The 22,251-nt window shown below is 52.1% G+C and overlaps 5 protein-coding genes across 5 annotated transcripts; 4 read left to right on the top strand and 1 right to left on the bottom strand.

Moving 5' to 3' along the window:
* Positions 1–1,202: 1,202 nt before the first annotated feature.
* Positions 1,203–5,474, top strand: Z518_03630 (uncharacterized protein; the record flags this gene model as incomplete). The annotated part of the gene is made up of 4 exons (XM_013417340.1): positions 1,203–1,938; positions 1,982–3,761; positions 3,804–3,903; positions 3,948–5,474. The coding sequence occupies 4 exons, from the start codon at positions 1,203–1,205 to the stop codon at positions 5,472–5,474; spliced, it is 4,143 nt and encodes a 1,380-aa protein (XP_013272794.1).
* A 686-nt stretch (positions 5,475–6,160) lies between these two features.
* Z518_03629 (uncharacterized protein) lies at positions 6,161–7,603 on the top strand (the record flags this gene model as incomplete). The annotated part of the gene is made up of 1 exon (XM_013417339.1): positions 6,161–7,603. One exon carries the CDS (start codon positions 6,161–6,163, stop codon positions 7,601–7,603), a length of 1,443 nt encoding a protein of 480 aa, XP_013272793.1.
* Positions 7,604–7,624: 21 nt separating this feature from the next.
* On the top strand, positions 7,625–8,227 carry Z518_03628 (uncharacterized protein; the record flags this gene model as incomplete). Its single annotated transcript, XM_013417338.1, has 1 exon — positions 7,625–8,227. The coding sequence occupies one exon, from the start codon at positions 7,625–7,627 to the stop codon at positions 8,225–8,227; it is 603 nt and encodes a 200-aa protein (XP_013272792.1).
* A 253-nt stretch (positions 8,228–8,480) lies between these two features.
* On the bottom strand, positions 8,481–15,653 carry Z518_03627 (uncharacterized protein; the record flags this gene model as incomplete). The annotated part of the gene is made up of 11 exons (XM_013417337.1): positions 8,481–8,801; positions 8,854–8,959; positions 9,005–9,218; positions 9,300–9,330; positions 11,094–11,442; positions 11,504–11,694; positions 11,818–12,059; positions 12,098–13,618; positions 13,683–14,622; positions 14,664–15,246; positions 15,295–15,653. 11 exons carry the CDS (start codon positions 15,651–15,653, stop codon positions 8,481–8,483), a joined length of 4,857 nt encoding a protein of 1,618 aa, XP_013272791.1.
* A 3,153-nt stretch (positions 15,654–18,806) lies between these two features.
* Positions 18,807–20,774, top strand: Z518_03626 (uncharacterized protein; the record flags this gene model as incomplete). Its single annotated transcript, XM_013417336.1, has 5 exons — positions 18,807–19,017; positions 19,092–19,369; positions 19,419–19,907; positions 19,952–20,169; positions 20,225–20,774. 5 exons carry the CDS (start codon positions 18,807–18,809, stop codon positions 20,772–20,774), a joined length of 1,746 nt encoding a protein of 581 aa, XP_013272790.1.
* Positions 20,775–22,251: the final 1,477 nt, after the last annotated feature.

Below are 22,251 nucleotides of genomic sequence, written 5' to 3'. Positions count from 1 at the left end.
TGTCGACAGTCTGTGTATGCCCATGCCCCACACATGGAGTCTGAGTAGGCACAAGGGAGGCACAGGAGAGCTTCAGCTCAAGCTTGAGCTCGAGCTATTGCCAGGAGGTATCGGGGGGGAGGAAAGAGAGGGGGGCAGAGCATCACTTCCAAATCACCCAGCCGGATATTGTCCTCAATGCCAAACCGTTGCGGCTGAAGGCTGATACATCGTGCCATCTTCTGATATCCCTGTCTAGAGGTCTGCAGATAGACGCTGGCGCCGACCGAGCCCCTGTTGATGCCTACATAGGCGTAGGACCAAGGTTTCTCGGTCGCCATCTACGAATACGAGATGTAAGCGCCAAGCCTGGTTACCCCCTCTACAGCCCTATGCCAGCTGACCCGCATACGTCTGCTACACACTGTAGCACCATAGGTACTTGGCGGGAGCTAGAGAGCTCTGCTGCAGAAAAGCTGAGACAGAGCACTGTTTGTTGCATGACTTCACCGCATGTTCCTTGTCAAAATGGTGCATCCATTTGCACTGTCGTGAAACCTTGGGCCCTTAGCGCCTCTCTTCGCGGTGTGATTTGGTTTTGAGTCTTTGAGATGATGAGATGAAATGACCGACATACCAGACTTTTGGTACAGCTATTCTAATGACGGGTTTCTATACCTCGTGCACTTCTGTAACATTTGGAATGATTCAGTGAAGGTGACAATGCAGTACGGTACAAGATGGAAATAATATTCGAATTCTGTATTAGCTGCATTCAGAAATTGCCAAATTATTGAATACCTAGCAGGTACAAGGCACTGCCTGGTAAATTATGAAAACCTGAAAACTTGAAATTACCACTAATACCAGCCGTTTGGTATTTTGATGTAAAATTAAAATTTTAATCTGTGGTTTGAAATGACAGCCAGTTAGATTACCACATGCTATCCTATCTTGGCCTGAGGCAGAATGTCACAAGCCACCACCGCTAATAACACCAACCCTCAAGCTGCAAACAGGCTGGGGCAGCTGGGCGGAAGCAGCACGCCCAGTTATCCCGGTGCCTTGACGGAATCTCCGATTTGGGCTGTAGATGTTTTGGATTCTACAGAAAGTTCTCCACCCGACGAACATCGACTTTGAGGAATTGGGCAGAGGAAACAACGTTGATGCAGAAGACCGACGTTGACTCCTAAGACTGCTCTGATATCCATTCCCTCATCATGGCGACGGGTATCGAGAACGTTGCCCTTCCCGTCGACTTGACTGCCTTTGTCCTGGCCCCTGACCTCTGTAATACCGACAAGACTTCCAGGATCGGTCCTATAACACAACCAAATTATGTCGGTCTTCGACTCGATGAGGCGTTGATGAGGCACGACTTGGTAGACCACGTCGACTTCCATCTAACCCAACCGGCCGACAAGAATCCCCGACTCACAGACATTGGAGCCAATCCACCCGAACTCCGACTCAATCGCGTCGGCGTCTACCTCCACTGGAGCCTCCCGCGGTGCTATCGCAGCGGGAAAATCTCGGGTGACAATGTCCCGGACACGCCCCCCGACGAGGAGCAGCCCGACAGCAGCAGTCCGTCCTTTCCTGTGGTTCCCAATCGTTGGTTGATCGTGCGGAGACTGGCAAGTCAGGAGAGCGACGACGGGACCGTCCTTCCCGAGTTCCAAACCTGGATCATAGAGAGCAACCGCAAACGCAAAGTCCAAGACATTCCGGACAGTGTCGATCTCGAAGTGGACACCACTCCCTTCGTTGCCGATGACCCAACCGGGGATCAGGATAGAATTTTGGAGGCCCAGGCCGAAGTATTTATCGGACAGAGGCATCAGTATTCCGGCTGGGGGAGCGGAAACTCGGCCTGGAATGAGCAAGAAAGCTCTACCAATAGCCCCAATTTTATTGATTTGACTGTGCTGGGGTCATCAAACCCTCTCTTCCCAGGTAAGAACGAGAGAAAGTTCATGTGCGGTTCTAATCGGTACAGACTATGTTCCCCACAATGCAAGTGCCTTCTCCCTGGTGGACTCATTTGCATATCTGGCGGGAGACGGAGAGACCAAGCACTTGGTTTCGGCCGAGGCAGACTACTTTGTCATTGGCTGGCATTCGTTGTCTCAAAACGATCCGTTGGCGACTCGGCCAGAGAACCTCCCGCTCAGTGTCAGCTTAAGCAATCTCAAGCTGGGTCTGGATCTAGACAAGCTCGGAGACGTGTCTGACGAAGAAAAGGCACACATCCAAGAAATCCTAGCGAGCGAGTTGCCTACGAGAGCACTATTGCATGGCTCGGTGTACTCGGTGAAATACAGCATGGATCCTGCCAAGTACGCGACCAAAAGCATGGCCGAGGAGGCAGCGGCCAAATTCACCAAAGATTTTACCATGGAGCCCTTGTCAGCCGGACTGACGCCGCTGGACGGGATCATCACTTTCCTGCGCGCCCACGAGAAGGAGCACATCGACATCATCATCGGCGACGGCGCGGGAGAAGCTGCGAGCTACATCCTCAACATTGCGGATCTGTTGTACGCCGCCGACGATTCCTACAACGAGCGCGTCAAGGCGCAAGACCTGAACCTGTACGAAGGCCATTTTGCAGGTTCAACTTTTTCTGGACACCAGTGGGACTTTGCTGAGAAAACGACGACAGCACAACCTCCGAAGGAGGCGACAGACGAGCAGGTGACGGACTTGGCCGAGCTCAACGAGAAACAAAGCATCCTCGATGCCGCTGAGCGGAAGCTGAAGCAGCGAAGATGGGACCTGTTCTCGGAATGGTGGAAATACGTCAGTGACAAGAGCAACATCAACGAGAGCAAAGAAGCGGAATTCAAGCAGCGCGTCCAGGCCTTGCAAGCCGATATTTCCGGGACAGCACACGGGCTTGAACCCCTCCTGGCCAGCCTGCGGGCCCGAATTGCCGAACTGTCTGGTGGCTCGACCGGCGAGGCCAACGACAGCCTGTACAAGAGGACAAAGCTGCCGTCGTTTTATACTCGCAAGGAGCCCACGATATGCGTGGCCGGTGTGGATTCCGGGTGGCCGGCAGATTTCATGGACCGTCTTCAGGTGCGGTTGGACAGTCAATTCAAATCGGACGAAACGAATGTCCGAGGGCGAATTTTTGGGAATGCGGCCAATCCTCTGCCCGCCGCAATCAAATCGACGGCAGAAAAGATTCTGGGGGTGTGTCTCAGCAAGATCAGGTCGTCCAATAACCTAGACCCGATCTACGAGAAAGGCTTCCAAGATTGGGGAAACACGAACCCGTTCTCGCCGCTGTTTGTGGAATGGGAGGCGATATACTACCACATCGACCGATCAAAGTGGACCGTGGATGTTCGGCCCAGTCCTGTAGGACTGCCGCACTCGCTCGTCCGCTATGGCGTGAGTGAGCTACTGGCGGAGAACGACGAGAATCAGCGCGATTTCAGATACATCAGCGGCAGGGTGATGATTCTCCCCCAGCCCATCTTTTCCTTGCAGTCCGCGGTGGCGAGTGTTCTGGACAGCAATGACCCCGACATGGACCTGACCGAAGAAGAAATCCAGGTGATCAAAGACCACATTGGCAAATTCAAGTTCATTTCGTGCCCTCTGACCGGCATCGCCCACCATCTTCTCACGAGATCCTTGGGCACACACGTCAAGCCGACCATGACGCGCCAAGGCAGGACCACGACGGGCCTGCGTGAGGCCGTGAGCGTGTCTCGTCCCATCGGCTTCGAGGATGTTCAGAAGATCGGGCTCATCAACACCGAGAGGTATGTCTCCCAAGCAAAGAGCGTTCGGTGCTAATTGGATAGTGATCTGACCCCGTACGGCAACCTGCTGAACTTTGCCACGGAAACATACCCCCAGGTGCCCTTCAAAGGTGTCAGACACGGTCAACTCATGCTCGTCAAGGTACCACAGCCTCCCCAATCGAGGGATCTCGCTAACCCCTGCAGCTCAATATCGTCGACAAGTTTGGACAGGCGATTGCGTTGCCACCCCCGAAACCCAAACTGCGCGTTCCCGAGCTCCCACCCCCGTCTGTGCACCCGTGCCTGAGTGACTTCCTAATGCCAGACATCCTCGACGGGACCATCAACACGGTGTATCCAGAGCCCGTTCAATCGGACGGCGACTGGCCACTAAGCCGATTCATGCAGATTCCCCCGGCCATTAATCAGGACGCGCGCATCAACGCAACGTTCCTAACCCCGATCGCGGACTTTCCTCACTGGAAAGAGACCGACCTCGATGCCCAGGAATCGCCCATCTTCGGCTGGATCGTCATTAACTACCAAAACCTGGGTCTCCAGTTCTTCCGTCCCGATGGCCGTTTCTACCTCGAGGTGCGCATCGGCGGGCCAGAAGGCACAAACGTCGGCAGCAAATGGCTCCCCTTCGACCCCCCTTCCACCGTCGACACAGGGAGCCCCCAGCTTGACGAACTCATCTCACGGATGCGCGACGCCGAATTCCTCCTCTCCTTCTCGTACATGATCAACTCGGCCATCAAAACCATGCCGTACCCACCGTCCGATTACTCCGAATACGCCAACTCCATCGTCGGCAAGCCCCTCGCGCTCGTCAACGTCGGCTGGTCCCTCGAGCTTGCCATCCCCCCGCTCACCGCCCAAAACACACTCGGCAACCGCCCCACCGACGAAGCGGGCGATCTCCTCTCCTACAACTTCCCACTCAAAATCGGCGACGCCGACCGCCCCTTCGACGGCGTCCTCGGTTACTTCCGGTCCAACAATATCACGCAGGACCACACGCCCGACGTCAACCCCGGCCGGACAGACTGGTCCACCCTCTACACCTACTTCCCCGACCCGGCTGCCCCCGCCGGCGACGTCCTCGACATCACCGCCGCCCGCTTTCCCACCCTCTCCCCCACTTATGTCAACCCAGTCACACGCAGCGACGGGTCATTCGAGGCCCTAAACTCCGACGAGACTATCTCCACCACCCCCTTCCCCTCTTACACGGCCGCGCGCACTGCCCAATCTCGCATCGCAACCCTCCTGATCGACCCGTACGCGCCCGTCCACGCCTACTCCCCAATCCTGCCTGTCAAAGCCCTCCAGCTGCCTCCCTGGTCTATCCAGCGTGCCATGACCCGCATGACCGCGTTCTTCCGCCTCGGCCCGCTGCTGCTCTCCCGCGACGTGCCCCACGCGTATGACGCCGATCGCCCGCTCGATGTCGACTCGTTGGCCGCACAACTCCCCGACGATGTACCGCCCGTGCGCATACCCGTGTCCGGGAAGAAGGGGCTCTGGCGGTGGCTGCAGCCGTACGACGTGGAGCAACCAGGAGGGGTGGGTGCGACGGACGCGGCCATGGTGTCGCGTTTCAATGCGCTGAACGTCGAGGAGGAGGATACGCGTATCAGGAAGGATGCAGCCCCGTATACGTTCGTTGAGGGGTATTTGCAGCTTGCGCGGCCATTGTTGAACAGCGAGGTGAGAGGGATGGTGTAGATGGCTGGATTGAGTGAGATGAGGAGAAAGCTCAGGTAGAAGTGGCTTCGTGATGTTTTGAGTCAAGTACTTTGATATAATAAAGTGAAAGAACTCCGTATCAACAAGCACTTTCTGAAGATGAGGCACAAAGGCGTCTCTGATACGGAGGAAGGCGCTTGATGAGGAGGAAGACGCACTCGAGCTGTACTGAACTTACCTTTCACTCATTCGGGGATCGCATGAGATAGTTCGATAGCCTTCACGACAACAACAATCATCGTAATCTCTCCTTAGGAATGTATGATCGGCGTATACATCCAGACCGTGACGGTTTGTGACTGCTTCAGAACACCCATGCCTGTGAAGGAAGGAATGAATTGAATTGCTGCCTAGACGCTGGCTCGTCTTCGCTGTGGGCTGTAAGTCACCCATAAGTTCAAAGTAGCCTTGTTGATTCAGCCTCGTTCATCCAGCCTCGTTCATCCAGCCTTGCCAAGGATAGATTTCTGCGCCCGAAAAGTTGCCCCTCCAAGATGCCCAATGCTGCCCTCTGCCCTCCGCCTTCCGCCCTCCGCTCCAGTCTCCGTTCCTGCTCTCTGTCTCTCATTGACTCATTTCCCTCTTCAACAGATCCCTCAACAGACTCGTTGTCACGCTGAAACACCGTCTGGCCTCTTTTCCAGTATGGCAGGCAACTTCGATTCATGGGAAGATGCGGCGAACCAGGAGGAGGACCTGTCCAGACGGACACAAAACATCAACATAAACGCCAACACCTTCAGGCCTGGGCCAACTCATTCCAGCCTGGCGCTGCCTCCTTCCAACCAGGACAGCAATACCAGCAGAATGGGTATCAGAACTACGGCTACGGCCAACAGCAGGGCTATAACCAATACCCACAGTACGGCCAACAACAGTACAACCAATATGGCCAGGATCAACAGCAGAACTACAATCAAGGGTATAACAGCGGTCAATTTGCTGCCTACAATCAGTCGCCTGGAGCATTTCAACCCAGACAAGGTGCTCCCATAAGCATTGCGAAGAGATCAGACACGCAATCAGCGTCTGCACCCACATCCCAACAGGCTCCAGCGCCGGCCGCTCGAGTTGAGACAACCCCTGCTGCGTCTGCTCCGAAACCACAGCCTGCTGCTGCTGCTGCTGCACCTCCGAAGGCTAAGGTCTTGTCGATTGGTGTCCCTACATCGGCCTCCGCCTCGCCTAAGAAACCTGCCTCTCCAACTACGAAGGACGAGCCAGGCTCTTCCAAGGCAGAAGCCGGATCAAAAGTCACAGCCGCCAAAGCAGTTGAGAAGACAGGAGAGAAAGTGACGGGCAAGACATCCCCCGCTCCATCGTCAGGAAAGTCGTCCCCTACACCAGCGGAAGCGAAGAAGCAACGAAATGCGGAAGAAGTTGCGGCGGCACAAACCGCCGATGTCGACCAATCTGTCCTGGAAAAGATGTACGGCAAAGAGCACGTCAACATCATCTTCATCGGCCACGTCGATGCCGGTAAATCTACACTCGGGGGTCAAGTGCTAATCCAAACTGGCATGGTCGACGAGCGGACCTTGGAGAAATACAAGCGTGACGCCAAAGACGCAGGCCGCGAGACATGGCACATCTCCTGGATTCTGGACCTCAACAAGGAAGAAAGGGCAAAGGGCAAGACCGTCGAAGTCGGCCGCGGCTTCTTCGAGACTGACAAGCGGAGATACACCATCCTGGACGCACCAGGCCACAAGACCTACGTGCCCAGCATGCTCAGCGGCGCCGCTCAAGCCGATGTGGCCATCCTCGTCATCTCTGCCCGGAAAGGCGAGTTCGAAACCGGATTCGAAAAGGGCGGCCAGACCCAAGAACACGCCATGCTGATCAAAACCACCGGAGCCAAGGAGCTCGTGGTGGTGGTCAATAAAATGGACGACCCCACCGTCGGATGGAGCAAAGAACGCTACGATGACATTGTCGGCAAGTTGAAGCCGTACCTCAAGAAGCGAATCGGCCTGGACTCGACATTCATGCCCATCTCAGCACAAACAGGCATCAACGTCAGGGACCGCATCCCCTCCAGCGTCGCGAACTGGTATACCGGCCCCTCCCTCCTCGAATTCCTCGACGGCATGGCCAAGATCCAGTGAAACCTCAACGCCCCCTTCATGATGCCCATCGGCGCCAAGTACCGCGACATGGGCACCATGATCGAAGGTCGCATCGAAGCCGGCGTTGTCCAGAAAACCTCGACCCTGATCATGATGCCCAACCGTGAAGAAATCGGCATCGCCGCCCTGTACGGCGAAACCGAAGATGAAGTCCCCTACGCGACCTGTGGAGATCAAGTGCGAATGCGGCTGCGAGGCATTGAAGAAGAAGACATCATGCCGGGGTTCGTGCTCTGCTCGCCAAAACGCCTCGTCCACTGCGTCAAGGAATTCGAAGCACAGATCAACATTGTGGAACTCAAGTCCATTCTGTCCGCGGGCTTCGACTGTGTGCTCCACGTCCATGCTGCCACGGAAGAAGTCACGTTTGCGGCCCTCTTGCACAAGCTCGAACCGAGGACCGGGCGTAAGAGCAAGAAGCCGCCTCCGTTCGCCGCCAAGGGGCAGAACATCATCGCCAGACTGCAAGTGACCAGCGGGGGAGGCAAGATCTGTGTCGAGCGGTTTGAGGATTATCCCCAACTAGGTCGCTTCACGCTACGCGATCAGGGGCAGACGATTGCAGTGGGGAAGATCACCAAGCTGATTCTCGATGACGACTAAAATGGCCGTGATAAACCACGGTGGCTCCACCGCAAATCTGTCGCTATTGCTGGACGAAGATGAGTAGCCTCGCGTTCGAGTCGATTCGAGTCGAGTCGCGTCGCGTCGTGTCATGTCATGTCGTATCGAACCTGAAAAGAGAAGACGAGGCGTGGCGCCACACCGCACCGGCGAAAGGTGAAGTGGCAACGAGGGCACGATCGTCCATTATGGATACCAACCGAGCGGTGAACACGTTGTGGAATGAAGTCTTTTATGGCAGTTTTCTCTCGTCTAAGTATTTCAGCATCCTCAGTAGAAGCATCGCTACGTCCTTCCTACCATCCGGAATCTTCAGATCGTAGATTGCGGAGCGACAGACTTGTAAACGTAGGCTCGGTCGTTGATCTTTACGAAGAGATTCGATGTAACCTCGGGTGATGTGGGCACCAGCTAAGTACAACGCCGCTCCGGTCGAGCACACCACAAAGCTAATAAATTCATCCATCTTGGGTTGTTGAGTGAACGCAAGAATTGCTTGGGTGAGGATTTGTTGAACTTCACGAATCTTGTCGTCATCAGACCCCTTTGAAACCTGCAGTCTGTGCTTAGAAGTTTATTCTTTAAGGAACTTGGTCTCTTCCTACCAAGAATGTCGCCACCGGGACGAGTGTCCACTGGTCTTGCATGAAAAGTCCGTCGCACTTAATTCGCCGGCCTCTAATTTTCAGAGGTTCGGCCCTTTTTGTGACTCTATATTTCATCAGTTATTGTCCATTTCTCAGCTGTGTCCCATACAGTCTAGTCCGCCTAGGGCTGAAACTCAACAGCACCTCCAAAAGAGACTCAATGAGACCTATCGGTACGGGAGGATCGTCCGCGACTTCGAGAACGCGATGGAGGTAGCCGAAAACCCAACGGAAAGGATTTGTTCGATTTCTGGAACGGCAATCGGGGAAGTTGAGCACGTCTTGAGTGGGAATCAAAAAGTATCCTAGGAATTCATCGTCGTCTGAGATCGTAAGTCAGAATTTATTGCGCATTGGGCAGAGATTGTACCACGTACCTTAATCGGTTTCTACTGTGATATTACTCAGGGATATGAAAGGCTGGCCGTCGTCCACCTGTAGAAAGTTAAGATGATCTGAAGTCCACTCGTTAATAGGCTGGAGTAAAATCGACGGGCTCTGCAGGGTCGTCATGGTGGTGCTAATGAAAGGTGACTCGGCATGCGATTTCAGCCTTTGACAGCGCAGGGCCAAGTTTTGATCACGTGGTTTAGCGACATTGCCGCGCTAATGCCGGCGACAAAAACATTGGCACAGGGAAAGGGGCCCTCGTCTAAAACGCAACATTATTCGCCCCCTTCTTTAACTTAGAAGTGCCGATTTTTAGTCAGTCTTGGCCGAAACATTGGAAGAGTAAAGTGGCAACTATAGGCGGGTGCCGGAAACAAGACCCCTGGCCCAGATGGAGGCCCCGCTTTGACTGTTGCTCAGGCTGAATGACATCATGGTCAGTCACGTGCAGGGCTTGCTCAGGATGGCTCAGGCTGAAGCAGCAACGGCTCAGGTGCAAAGACGGAAATGGAAAGCACTCGTGTCGAGATTCCGATATCGAATTGCCTGTTTCAGTGACAGTGTCTGCTTTCTTTTTGTTCCAGTCCTTGGGAACACGGCCGAGCCAATAAAGGAAAAGGGCCATGACGAAGTTGAATACTAGGGGTCGCGGACAGGATATTCCGCGAGGGGTGAAAGCGTAGCTTTGTCTTTTGGGGGCAAGCCCCTAAACCCCCGGCCTCGCTGCGCTCGAGAGATCACGTGACTGAGCCGGCCACATTGGGCTTGGCAACTCTTGGCGGCGCACACATGCGTAATTGCGACCCCTCGGGATCCGGAAAATCTAGAATCCGAGGATTACGTAATCCTGTCCAATCCACGGCCCACTCAGGAGAGTGCGTCGGAGCCCGGAAAATCTATAATCCGGCACCCAGTCACGTGCTCTAATTGGCCAACTCCATCGGATCCAGTCCACGGCCCATCCAGGAGGGGTGGAATGCCGCCGTAGCCCGGAAAATCTATAATCCGGCACCCAATCACGTGCTCTAATTGGCCAACCCCATCGGATCCAATCCACGGCCCACCCAGGAATGGGTAGAATGCCGCCTTTGCCTGCCAGACCTCCCTGATCGGATCCAGTCTATGGATCACGTGTGGACAATGTTGATCACGGTGTCCTATGCCGTACGATATCCTCCATCGGATCCAGTCTATGGACCGTGTGTAGACGATGTTGATCACGGTGTCCTGTGCCGTACGATTCATGGCTCATGAAGTAGACGACGGTATACCCAATTAGGAAAGCCGACAACGATATCCGCGATATATCTAGCAAATATCGATACATGGGGCTTATGAGAGAGCGTGTAGAGACTTCCGGGGCGGGGCGGGTTTCGGATCGTTCATGAGGGAGAGGGATCGAAGGAGCCTCGAGCGTACGGCTCATCGTCGGTCTTTTCGAAGGTATGTTGAGGTCGAGTGAGGAGAGGGCTTTCCTCTTCTTCTCACGCAGTCGAGCTTTCCGATTCCGGCAATGAATACAGGTGGCACGAATCTTGCTACTTGGATCAGAGGGATCTGCTAGAAAAGAAGAGAGGAGTTTTTGAAGGCACGCGGAGCAAAATTTGGAAGCCATTGGCTCGCTGGGTGTAAGGTTGGGATGGGAGAGGTTTACACCGGCACGCGCTCGACACGCGTCAGGAAACCGGACCGGGGGTGCGCGAAGTCACGTTACTGCCCTTTTTTTTTGAACACGTGATTTTTATTTTTTTTTTCCCGCCCACGGTCGGGTCACGTGCGGGGGGGTCGGGATTTAATTGAAAGCTTACGCTTTCAATGATGTAAACCCAGAGCAAACCGAAATTGCGCCACGAATCCGAAGGGCTGGTTCCCACAGAGGCAAGAAACGCATTTGTCTCTGACAGCCGACAGTATGAACAGTTGGCTTTCGCGGACGGATCCGTCAGACAATCGCCGTAGGTGGAAACGTATGGTCCCATATATTCACCACAGGTCTGTTCCGATGGTGGGTGGAGCGTGAGGTACTCGTTCTTGGCGCAGGTGACGCTCGTGTCACCAACGGCGGTCGCTGTCATTGCCTGTATAAGGTAGGTGAATGGAGGCACCCGGTACATGAAAATCCAGAAGCCGGGTAATGCGGTTGGCGAGATAAGGACGCTGTCAAAAGGGTTAGTACTATGACTTCGAATGAGCTGAACACAAAAGGTTCTAAGCATACCCGCAGAAGATTAGGCAGAGCGAGAACATGATGTTGGCAATATTGGCGCCAGTTTCCGCCGTTTCGATCGCTGCAATGCACATGTGCGCAAAGGTATTCGTAAACAGGAGGAACGCTACAATGAGAAGGAACATGAGGGCTCCTCGTTCATGGACTCGGTCGGTAGGCTCGGCGTTTCGCCACAGACCAATCTGAATCCGCCAGAAGTCAGCCATGCTGTTTGAAAATGCGCTGGAACAACGCATTCGCTACTGGAATCGCCAGACTGCAGAAAAGACCGCCGATTCCTGATCGTCGTGGGAAGAGTCACTTACCGGATAATACCAGCAAAAGTAGAGTAAAGCTGCGCTGATCAAACTCCACGGAATGTCGGCAATAATGTTGGATGCAACGAAGGCTTGCCATGAATATGCTTTCGAGGGTCTCTCACGCACTTCGTAGAGCGCCCTCTGCGTGACGAAGAGAGGCAGGAGCTGTTGAACCAGTTGGCCGAAGATGGACAACAGCATGAATATGCCAATCATCTGGTTCTGTAAACCCTGTTGCGTGTTGTCGGCTTTGAAGAGAACCCGATAAACGGCGCCGCTGCGGTACACATGAAGGACTTGGCATAGATGTAACCGGGAGTTCGCCAGTGTTGTTCGAAGACTCGCTTCTGTACCTGGATCCATTGGATCCAGAAGGGCACCGCAAATTCTCTGTAGCTGGATTTGTCATGGGTTTGGTCGACGACAGATGCAAGTCTCGACCGCTCATGCTTCATGGTAGAAAGTTCATGCTGGACCTCGCGAGACTGGCGCCAAACGACCGGCCAATCGATATCCGAGTGAGAACCAGGAGCGGCACCAATGACCTCGAGCATCCACTCCGCCGGATTTGCTCCGGGGGGGCACGGTGGCGCTCCGTTTTTCTCAAAATAACTTATCAGGGTCCTCGAAGACTGTCCCACGGGCCCGAAGTACACTGTCTTTCCTCCGTCTGCGAGGAATAATAACCGATCGAATCGTTGGAACAACATTGCCGAGGGTTGGTGAATGGTACAAAGGATGGCTTGTCCGTTCTTAGTGAGCTTATCGAGTAAATTGAGAATAGACCAGGAGGTTTGAGAGTCTAGACCCGACGTGGGCTCGTCAAGAAACAGCAGTAGTTGAGGTTTGGCGGTAAGCTCGACTCCAATAGTAAGACGTTTGCGTTGCTCGACATTCAATCCTTCGCCCAAAACCCCAACCACAGCGTCGGCGTATTCTTGCATATCTAGGAGCTTAATAACCTCGTCAACATATGCGACCTTCTCTTTACGAGGGACACGTGCTGGCTGCCGCAGTACCGCGCTGAATATTAAAGCTTCACGCACTGTAGATGTCTGTAGGTGCAAGTCTTGCTGCTGCACGTACCCAGTTTTTCTTTGAAATGAGCTATCACGCGGGCACCCATCGACAAGCATTTCCCCGGAGATAACGCCCATTGTAACTCTCTTGGCGAGTACATCGAGTAACGTCGTCTTACCGGCGCCGCTGACTCCCACAAGAGCTGTAAGGGTCCCTGGCTTAACCCAGCCATCGACATGGTCGAGAATTCTTCGAGGTTGCCCCTTGATTTTGATGTCGTAGCATACGTCCTTCCATTGGAAAATGGCTGTTTGCTTCTGGACAACCTCGGAAACATCCATGCCGTTCCACTGGGATGGAGCCGCCATCTCGCCATTACGAACCTTCTCAATGTCGTCAGCACTGCTGGACTGGAGCGAGCGAGGAATTCGGCCGCGTTGGAAGACAAGCACTTCCCCTTTCGACTTTTTGGCCCAGATGTACTCTGTCGCGGCCAGATGAGCAACCATGAATGCGATCAGGAATGCCATGAGAATGCCCAAATTTCTCCAACGATGAGACGCTTTGTAGCCGTATGCGGAATCGAGATAAACGTCCCCGGTCACAAAAGTTTGAGCTGGCTGAGACCCAACTGCCGAACAGATTTGGTTGGCAAGCTTAGCATTAGGATAGTTTGGCACTAGTAGTCCGCCGGTACAGGAGTAGGTTCGGCCTGAAAACTCGTTAATCATCAAAGACTCGAACCCATACGCAACCGGGTTGAGATAGTTGATCCATCTTGCCCATCCTAGCATGTAAGTAGCGGGGACCGCAAATCCAGTGTACATAAACTAATCCGAGCATTAATACACCGGCTGGTGCCATCGCTTGCTCTAGCGTCCTAGAGATAGAGGCGATGCCGCGGAACATCATACTCATTGTCAGCGTCATGATGAACGAGAAGAGTAAGAAGAAAAAGAAGGCGGCCGGTTCCCGTCTCAGGTTGGTCATAAAGTATATGGTGACATTGAACAGAATCGCGTTCGTAATCTTGTACGGCAAGTCGCATATCATAGAAGCAAAGGCCTCCGCGGAAGAGTGATATAAGGCGTAACGGACATGCTTCTCGACAATAGGACGCTGCGCATATCGAGAAAGAATCTCTAAGGCGGAGCCGAATGCGCTCATCATGATTGCAAAGAACAATAGAGCACCGCGAGAGTAGAATGACCCGGCTGTGGTGTCCAAATTGTAGAAGACCGAGGAAATAATGAGTGACATACCAAAATTGCCGATAAGTTGGGTCAGCGTGATGCCGGGGTCGGCCTTTAGCTGAACAAACGCACGCCAGAGGCAAAGCTTAATTTGCTGAACGTAGGACAAGGTGTATGGGGACCCCGGACGAGTATTCTTCGATTGCCGCATTCTCCGGGAGTCAACGAACTCCTGTACGTCGGGGCCGCCGATGGGGTGATCTTCCTCAAATTTAGCAATTTCTTTCCGAAGAGCCTCGTACTCGGGGCTCTGTCTCCATCTTTCAGCAAACTCGTCTGGAGTACGAGGCACTTTCTGTTCGTAACCTGGCCTCACAATACGCTCGACGGGACTCGTCATAGAAGTAAGGAAGTCCGCATCAGTCTGTCGGTCAGAGCATTTGAATCCTAAGTTGATAAAGTAGTCTTTTGCCTTCTTGGTGGAGCCAAAAAAATTCTGACGTCCATCATACAGAAGGATCACCTTGTCGAAGACTTCGTAGGCCGTTTGCGGTGCTTGGTATATTGCTACCGCGACTGCAACATCATTGACTTCAGTCTGAATTCTGAGATTTTTACGGAATTCAATGGCGTTGGCACTATCGAGCCCTCGCGTCGAATGCCAAAGGTTGCCATAATGACGTTCCGCATCATCTCCGCGTATTGATGTTTGGTGCAGCCTTCTGGCAGGAATCTCGGCGCTCGAGCACGAGCAGCGAAGTAGAGGGTATCTCCGACAGAGAGATATGGAAAATGTGTATCATGTTCGGCAGTGTAGATACTCTCACCGCGGAAATTCTTCTTCATCTGCTTGTAGCCAATACCCTGATAATTGACGTGAGAGTCCCTGTCGACCACAAAACCATGCGTTTCGCCTGCTAGGGTCTTCAGGAACGTCGAGCACCCCGAGCCAGGAGGACCCAGGACCACGAGCATTTCGCCAGGGTGAATTGCACCGTCGAAATTTCGCAAAATATCAACACGGCGTCCTTTGTGGCCCAGGTACCTCTTGCTTATGTCCAATGCCTGCCAGAGGAGTGTCCCGACAGTCATCTGATAGTCGGAGTCCGTACCATATCCGTGGACGCTCAAGTTCTTGAAGCATACTCCGGCTTTCTGGGTCTTGAAATGCTCATTGTCGTCTTTGGCCAGTTGCAGCACAGCTTTAGTCCACGCTCGAGGGCTGAAATTATCAGAATTGGGATCCAAGGGCGAACCAGGTTCACATTACAGAGGATTGCCTTGGGCTTCTGTCACCCTAGATTGTCGCGTCCACTGCCGGGCGAGCTCTCGGACTCCTCCATATTGCTCGCTTGGTGCCATTTCGCTGCCATCTCCAATGTTCACGTCAATCCTAGCTTGATTCTGGTTCCCACTTGCTATACTTATCGAAGGCGATGAACGGTGTTGCCAGTGCGTGGACCAATCCGCAATCTCATCTTCCTGCCTTTCGTCCGCTGCCATAGATCGACGGTGAAAGATCTTGTCCCCCAAGGACTCTGAGAATCTTCGGTCAGGGATTGGCGACGCTGTGTTCATCAAACGAGCCGTACGGTCGTAGGAGCCCACGAATCCTCCGCTGAAGGCCATTACCACTAGAAATGTGTGGCAGACGGCAAAAGCGAGAGCATTGGAACGCAGTTTAGAGTTAAAAAGCCAGATGTCCCTGTGTCTGACTGAAATGATAAAATGATAAAATCGAGTATAGTGGAAAAGGAGAGCGAGGTGAAAAGAGGGACTTAAAAATGAGCACGATGGATTCAAGCAGGAAAGAGGACTGGATATCCTCGAGTATGATAAGCTCTGCAAAGTGGTATCTCTGTTTCTTTAAGGCAAAGCCGAAAAGTTATAAAATCCAGAAGGAAAGCTAAGATCGGTTCACTATTCAATCTCCACGATTTTTGTACTTGGCGATCGGGTTTCGATCGCGAACCATCCACGGCCAAAAGTGCCAGGCTCGAATTTGTGCATTCGACTCGAGTTAGGCTTGGATGCTACTGAGCGACTTGGACTTAAATATGGCAGATCACGCTGTGCCGGCGTGATGTCCAATATGAACGCAAAGACTTGGCTATACCACACCGGGAAAGAGGATTCCACCGAACAATACATAATAACAAGCGTGGACTTCAGCAGAGAGGATGATGAGAGGGTGGATATGAAGTGGACGCCGCATAATTCACCGCCGAAACTCTGTTAACCCGGATTGTGCATGAGCCGAGCCATTATTCAACTTGCATAACTCTACTGCGAGACGAGACTGGGATCGTCCCGTGACAGCATTGCACAAAATTCTTCAAACGGTCATGGGTCACAGAAGTCACCTCAGGTCACGCCATATTTCGCCTCCGTAGCGAGGCTGCCATATCCGTGCTAACCATATTCGCAGTGGAATGATGTTGCTAGTCAGCTAGCATATTATCATTTGACATGGACGCCTTCACAGTATTGCGACAACCGTCTAAGGTTGTCCTGCGAATGACTCCATAACCATGTATCGCGGAAGATGTTGCTTCCTTTTCAAGAGTAACACCGGGGCCTAAGGTCAAGCACAGCGGCGTATATTACTAACCATCCCCGCTGTTATTCATTCCCCGCTATCCCTATTCATTGTAGGTCCCCAGAGAAGTACCATCAATGCCCATTCAGCCCTTGTGATCCGCTCATCGCCCGTCTTTGCCTCCATAATCAACGGTGACAGGTGCGAAAGTATTCAAAAATGTGCCATTCTGGATGACATCGACGAAGACACATTCTTTACATTTTTGCGAATTTGGCTGCACGGGAGATTACTCCATTCCTGAGCCTCAAGTCTTGGACCAGACTCTGGGTCTGGTCGGGACAGAACGTCGCAAATCGAATGACAAAGAAGCCCTTGCCGTCCACTATGAGTCGAAATTTACGAACTACAGCTGCATCAAACGTCACTAATTCTCTCGGTAGGAAAGATTATCCCAATGAAGGTGGATCTAGGGGCCAACCCCTCCTTCAATCATAACCTCGAACACGTTGGTCATCCTTGTTCTATAGGGCGCTACGCAAGGAGAAGAAAGAGGAGGTGCGATGAATCTTTGAGAAAGTCGAAACTCGCGTCTTCCATCTTTTAAACTCGGGTTCCAAGCTAGGTATTGCTTGAAACAACTTTCGTCGAATCAGCTATCTGACTCTGCTCTCGATTGTCCAAGAACAAATCCCCGGCCGAGGACTTCTCTCAGACCTTTTAATACCAGGCAAATATTTCCGCTTTTGGTGACTGGTACGATGTTGAACTGCTTCGATCACTAGCCCTCAACAAAACACGACGCAATTTTTCGGATTCTACGTTGTTCCCTGAACGGGTTCCGGCCTACATCCTCCTACTGGATTATCACCATCTCTATGATATACAAAGTATGCAACTACTCCGGGCGGCATTGAAACAAGCGTTGAATATGGTACTGGTGGTCTAATGCGCCGTGAATACTCACTTTGACAGGAGATTTCAATCGGCATCCCTCGGCCTGGGTGGCAACAGAGGATACCAACGAGTTATGGTGCATATACATGAACTGATCATTTCTATATATATGTATGAGCTCTAGCGGTGCCTTCCGTCTAGTAATCCGATATACTGATCGCTAAGTCGGCCCGGCCGAAAATCGACAATCGCTCTGATACGGGCCAAACGCACTTGAGGGTTTGGTTAAATGCGGGCCATATATGGACAACCTTTGGATCAGACCACCGCGATATATTCGGAATGTGACATGCACCTGGACCGAGACCCCGAACGTTGACCCCGGAAAGCGTACGAGCGAGCAGGCTAGAAGAAGATCAGAAATGTGATCCAGACCCATATGTGGTCGGTCTCAGAGTCCGAGACATAGGTACTTGACGACCTCATTATGATTGGCTAAGGCCTCCTGCCTGCATATTTTTATGCATTCGGACTTTCGGCTATTCTTAGGTACAAAGCCTTTTTCCTCGTCTTCGCGACAAACTTCGTCTCTTGCAATTAAAAAGTGCTGTCTCACTGGTTTAATTTAATCCTGGCTCTCTTGATCGGTCTTTTCCTTCTCAATGTGTCCGAGCCCAATGTCTTGACCTTGAATGTAGATCGGTGCGGATTATGGCAACCCCGAAGCTATCGGTAAGTACCATTCCCATTCAAATTGCAGTCGTTAATCAGTATTTTCACACTTGGTGTGCTCACTGATTGAATGGGAATAGTGCTCGAGATGTAAAGAGAAAAAGGTTCGTTGTCGACTACGCAAAACGGATTGGCTAATTTTTCTTACCTGACGCGAGATTCGCTGTGACAAGCAAGAGCCGCAATGCATTAGATGCAAGACTAGCAGCGCCGTATGCATATACCCTACACGATCCCAGAGAACGCGGAAACGGCCTGAGTAAGAAAGACCGACCCTTTGTATCCCTCAGACTCTGCTTGACGTTAGCCAATAGAAAAACTCTCGGCAGTTCATTCGATCGCATTGCACAGCGACTCGACGATTTGGAGAAGTGTGTGGCCAACCTACCACTAGATGCCTCTTCATCTAGTAAAGGGACCCCATTTTCCGGGCCAGATACGGTCAGCGAGGAAGAGAAAGAATCCAACGAAGCAGAGTGGCAGGAAGGATCCAGTCCAACGCTAAATCCGGTTGAGAAACCCTGTCAGTAACCCAAGTCTTATACCGCTAAGTTTTCTGGATGTCTCCTCCACACTGACACTCTGATTACCATCAAATAGCCTGGGTCAATCGTATGGTGAAGAGAACCAAAGACACCACGATCGATGCGCTCAAGCAAACGACCTTGGCGGCAGGGACGACACATTTGAATCCTAGTGCCATTGAGACCATCAACAGCGCTGTCAATGACCTGCAGAATTTCAAGCTGAAGAACGGGATCCATTTGGAAAAGTCAAGTTGCAGCGAAATAATACCCCTGGAACTAGCGATGAAATGGGTCGAAAGTGAGTAGTAGCCCACGACTCACTTCACGACGCACATTGGGAAATCCAAGCCTGAATCTTTCTGTTTTTAATAGTCACGACATCGAGCTTAGCATCCGACATGTTCATCGGCCTGGTGGATAAGAGCCTGTTGAAGATAGTACCCCATGTGATCAATTCGCCGCACGTTCAACTGGAACGATCCCTTGTGGTGGTCTACTACGCATTTCTCTTCCTGGGGTGTGCTGTCTCATGTCCTTCGGAAACCACGAAATTCCTACCGACCATATACCTGAAATGCCTGGAGGCCGTTCCACGATGGCAAAAACACGCAAAAGGAGACTTGTTGGACCTGGTCGCTGCGACTTTGATGGTAGGTGTACTCTCCCACCTTGTTGCTCCTCTAATCATTGGGAGTATAGACATGGGTTGCAGTTGAATATTTTGACTATCATCTTTCCTGGAAATTTCACTGTGAAGCTTGTCGGTTTGCACACATTCTCGGAATCAACCAGATCGACGACACAAACCAGTGTGATCGTGTCGGTGAGGACATCGAAGTTGAGATCAAGCGAAAAGGATTCTGGCAGTTGATGAGAACGGAAATGCTCTTTCGGTTGTACTACAACAAGCCGCCCGTCCTAACCGCAATTTCATGGACGGTCAGGTTTCCTTCTGTGATGACACCCCTCTCATCATCAAATAGCGCTAGTATTTGCACCCCGGACGCCACCACGACGATAGTTTTTATTGTTTCCAGTCGAATCACTTTGCTGAAGATGGAGTTCCTCAGTCAGTTGGAGCTTCATCACCAGTCAGGAAATGATGAGGACGAGTCAACTCAGGCTCTCCACGGCCAAATCGACCATATCTGCGATCAGATCGAGGACCTGATGAGAGAGTGGAAAATTGTAAGTCTCAGCCAGTTTCCAATGGTCTTCTGACGACTTGACAGATGGACTGGGTTGAGTGGGCAGATAATGCAATCTCTAAGTCCGTTTTCGCAGGCCTGGTCATCGACGCTTACTCGTGCATTATCCTCATGAACCGAAAGAAATTTCGAGAAGATGAATTCGCCGTCTCGGAGCGTGTTGTTCGGGCTGCAAGGATGGTTCTGAAGGCTATATTCGCCTCCAGCCAACAGCCAACAAGATCTGTGTCCGGGATGCTACAGTAGGCGTCCCAGAGTCTAAGTTGACCTGTTTCAACTGACTGACGAGATTCACAGCTTCATCTCATTCTATCCCTTTGTAGCCCTCTTTTCATTGTACTACCACGTCGTTGTAACAGGTGAAGACCCAGAGGTATCTGAAGAAGATCTTCGAGACTTAGAACGCCTTCGTGAGATCGTCAGCCATGCAGCAATAAATCGTGACGAGTTGACACCGGTGGCTAACGCTCTCATGGTTCTGAACGGAGTTTGTCGAATACTTCAAGATCGCCGGACATCGAGATTGAGCACTCAGACTCTAACTGAGATCTCTTCTCCGTCCAGCACACTCATTCAGGAGGAGCTGATGAACAGAATTACTCCTGGGACCGTCACCCCAGGCACTGCCTGTGCTGTCGCACCCGTACAGGCTCAAATGCTACCGTTCAACGCGGAGCTCGGAACCCCACTCTCCCATGGTACGTCGGCTGCTGGGAATCCATTAGAATACATGCGGGAAATGGAAAGTGATTTCGTGAGCCGGAACTGGCATGACAGTTGGTGGAATATCGTCGAACCCGCCATGGCTGATGAGAGCTCTCGAACAGCCGAGGGACAGGGGAATTGATTGTTCAGGATGGCGTTTATGGCCTCGAGAAGTTCTTTGACAGGATTACTATGTCGCAACAATAAAAAGGCGATTCAGGGGCACCCTTTGGAAAGCGAATTGAGGTAGCGCATTGTCATGGTTCTCAGCCTTGTCATTCTAGTTGCAATTTTCCGTTTGCCTCTAACCTTTACTCCATATTGCGTGGCTTTAGAAGCGCAGACTGCATGCCGGGGATGCCCTACTAAATCACAATATCGGAGAATTCAAAGGGGATCCTTTAGCAGCCATCACATATCTTCCATCAGCGAGTCCCATCCTAGTACCGTATCGCAGTCGCATAGCCAGCTGAGAGACCAACAGTATAGGGCCATGCCACTGATGACTTGAAATAGGGCAGTTGCGCCTGGTCAACAATGAATAAGATATCGACAGAATATGGATGTTCAATTGGATTAGAGGCTAACGTCAGCGCAACTTCAACTGCAGCTCTTCAAAAGGTGTTCTTCATTCTGATTAGTATCATATTTCGGAGTCTTATCAACGATAATTCCACTTTCTGCCTGATTCGCTGTTGATCTCCTTTAGGCCCATCCTGACGCCCTGTGAGCCTCCTGCCACTCCTGGATGGACACATGCTCCTTTGCCTGTTGTATCTCGCGGGGTGATTGCGTCTCCTCCTGCCTCTTCCAAGTGCCGCTGGCATTGTTGACGCCGGAAAGTCTATACAAGTTCCGAATCGAGCGACAACGAGGTAAAGAGCTCGCCCATGGCCCAGGCATGCGAGTGCCTCCAATCTGATGTTTCGGTACCTCAATTTGCGTGCGATTTACTAATGGATTTGAGGTACCTTGCGGACAACCATCGCACAACTAGGCCCAATTGATGCTCAGATCCACTCCCCTGTGGTACGCAACTCTCTGCCAAGAGCCTCTCCCGAGACATTCCCAGTTAAGCGAGCCAATCAGGGCAAAATATTTGGGAATTGCTGGATTATAGATTTTCCGGATTACGGGTGCTAGGATGGGGGGTTTTATTTGCTAGTCATGTGAAGCAGAATTTATCAACGCCAAGGATTCCTATACAAACGAGCGACGACGAGGTCAGGACAAATTGCGGGTGGCAAGATTGAGCCGAGGTTGGTGGCCGCATACACCTCTCCGGATATGATATCCGGCGCCGTCGACTCGTGACTCGGCAACTCAGAACATTGCTATCTACCTAAGAGCGTCGTTTAGACCCCAAGGGCGAGATTCGCGATGTACTGTAGCTGAGGTTGTACACACTACTTAAGCGCCAAGGAATCAGCTAGGACTACTTGAGGTGGTGGTATCTCTTGTTGCTTGGCTGTGAGTTCCCAACTAAAAAACTAACTTACTGTAGGTTCATCCCAGTTCCCCACGGGGAGCTGGGGTTCTTCCCCTCAAAGCTGCGTGGGTGTTGATCTGGTTTGCCGAGGTAAACACAATTTTCAAACGTATCCTACTACGCCCGGTGC

This window comes from Rhinocladiella mackenziei (genome assembly GCF_000835555.1).
Source record: "Rhinocladiella mackenziei CBS 650.93 unplaced genomic scaffold supercont1.3, whole genome shotgun sequence".
Lineage (NCBI taxonomy): Eukaryota > Fungi > Ascomycota > Eurotiomycetes > Chaetothyriales > Herpotrichiellaceae > Rhinocladiella > Rhinocladiella mackenziei.
Note: the sequence above shows the minus strand (reverse complement) of the source record. Positions and strands in the feature narration are given on the sequence as shown.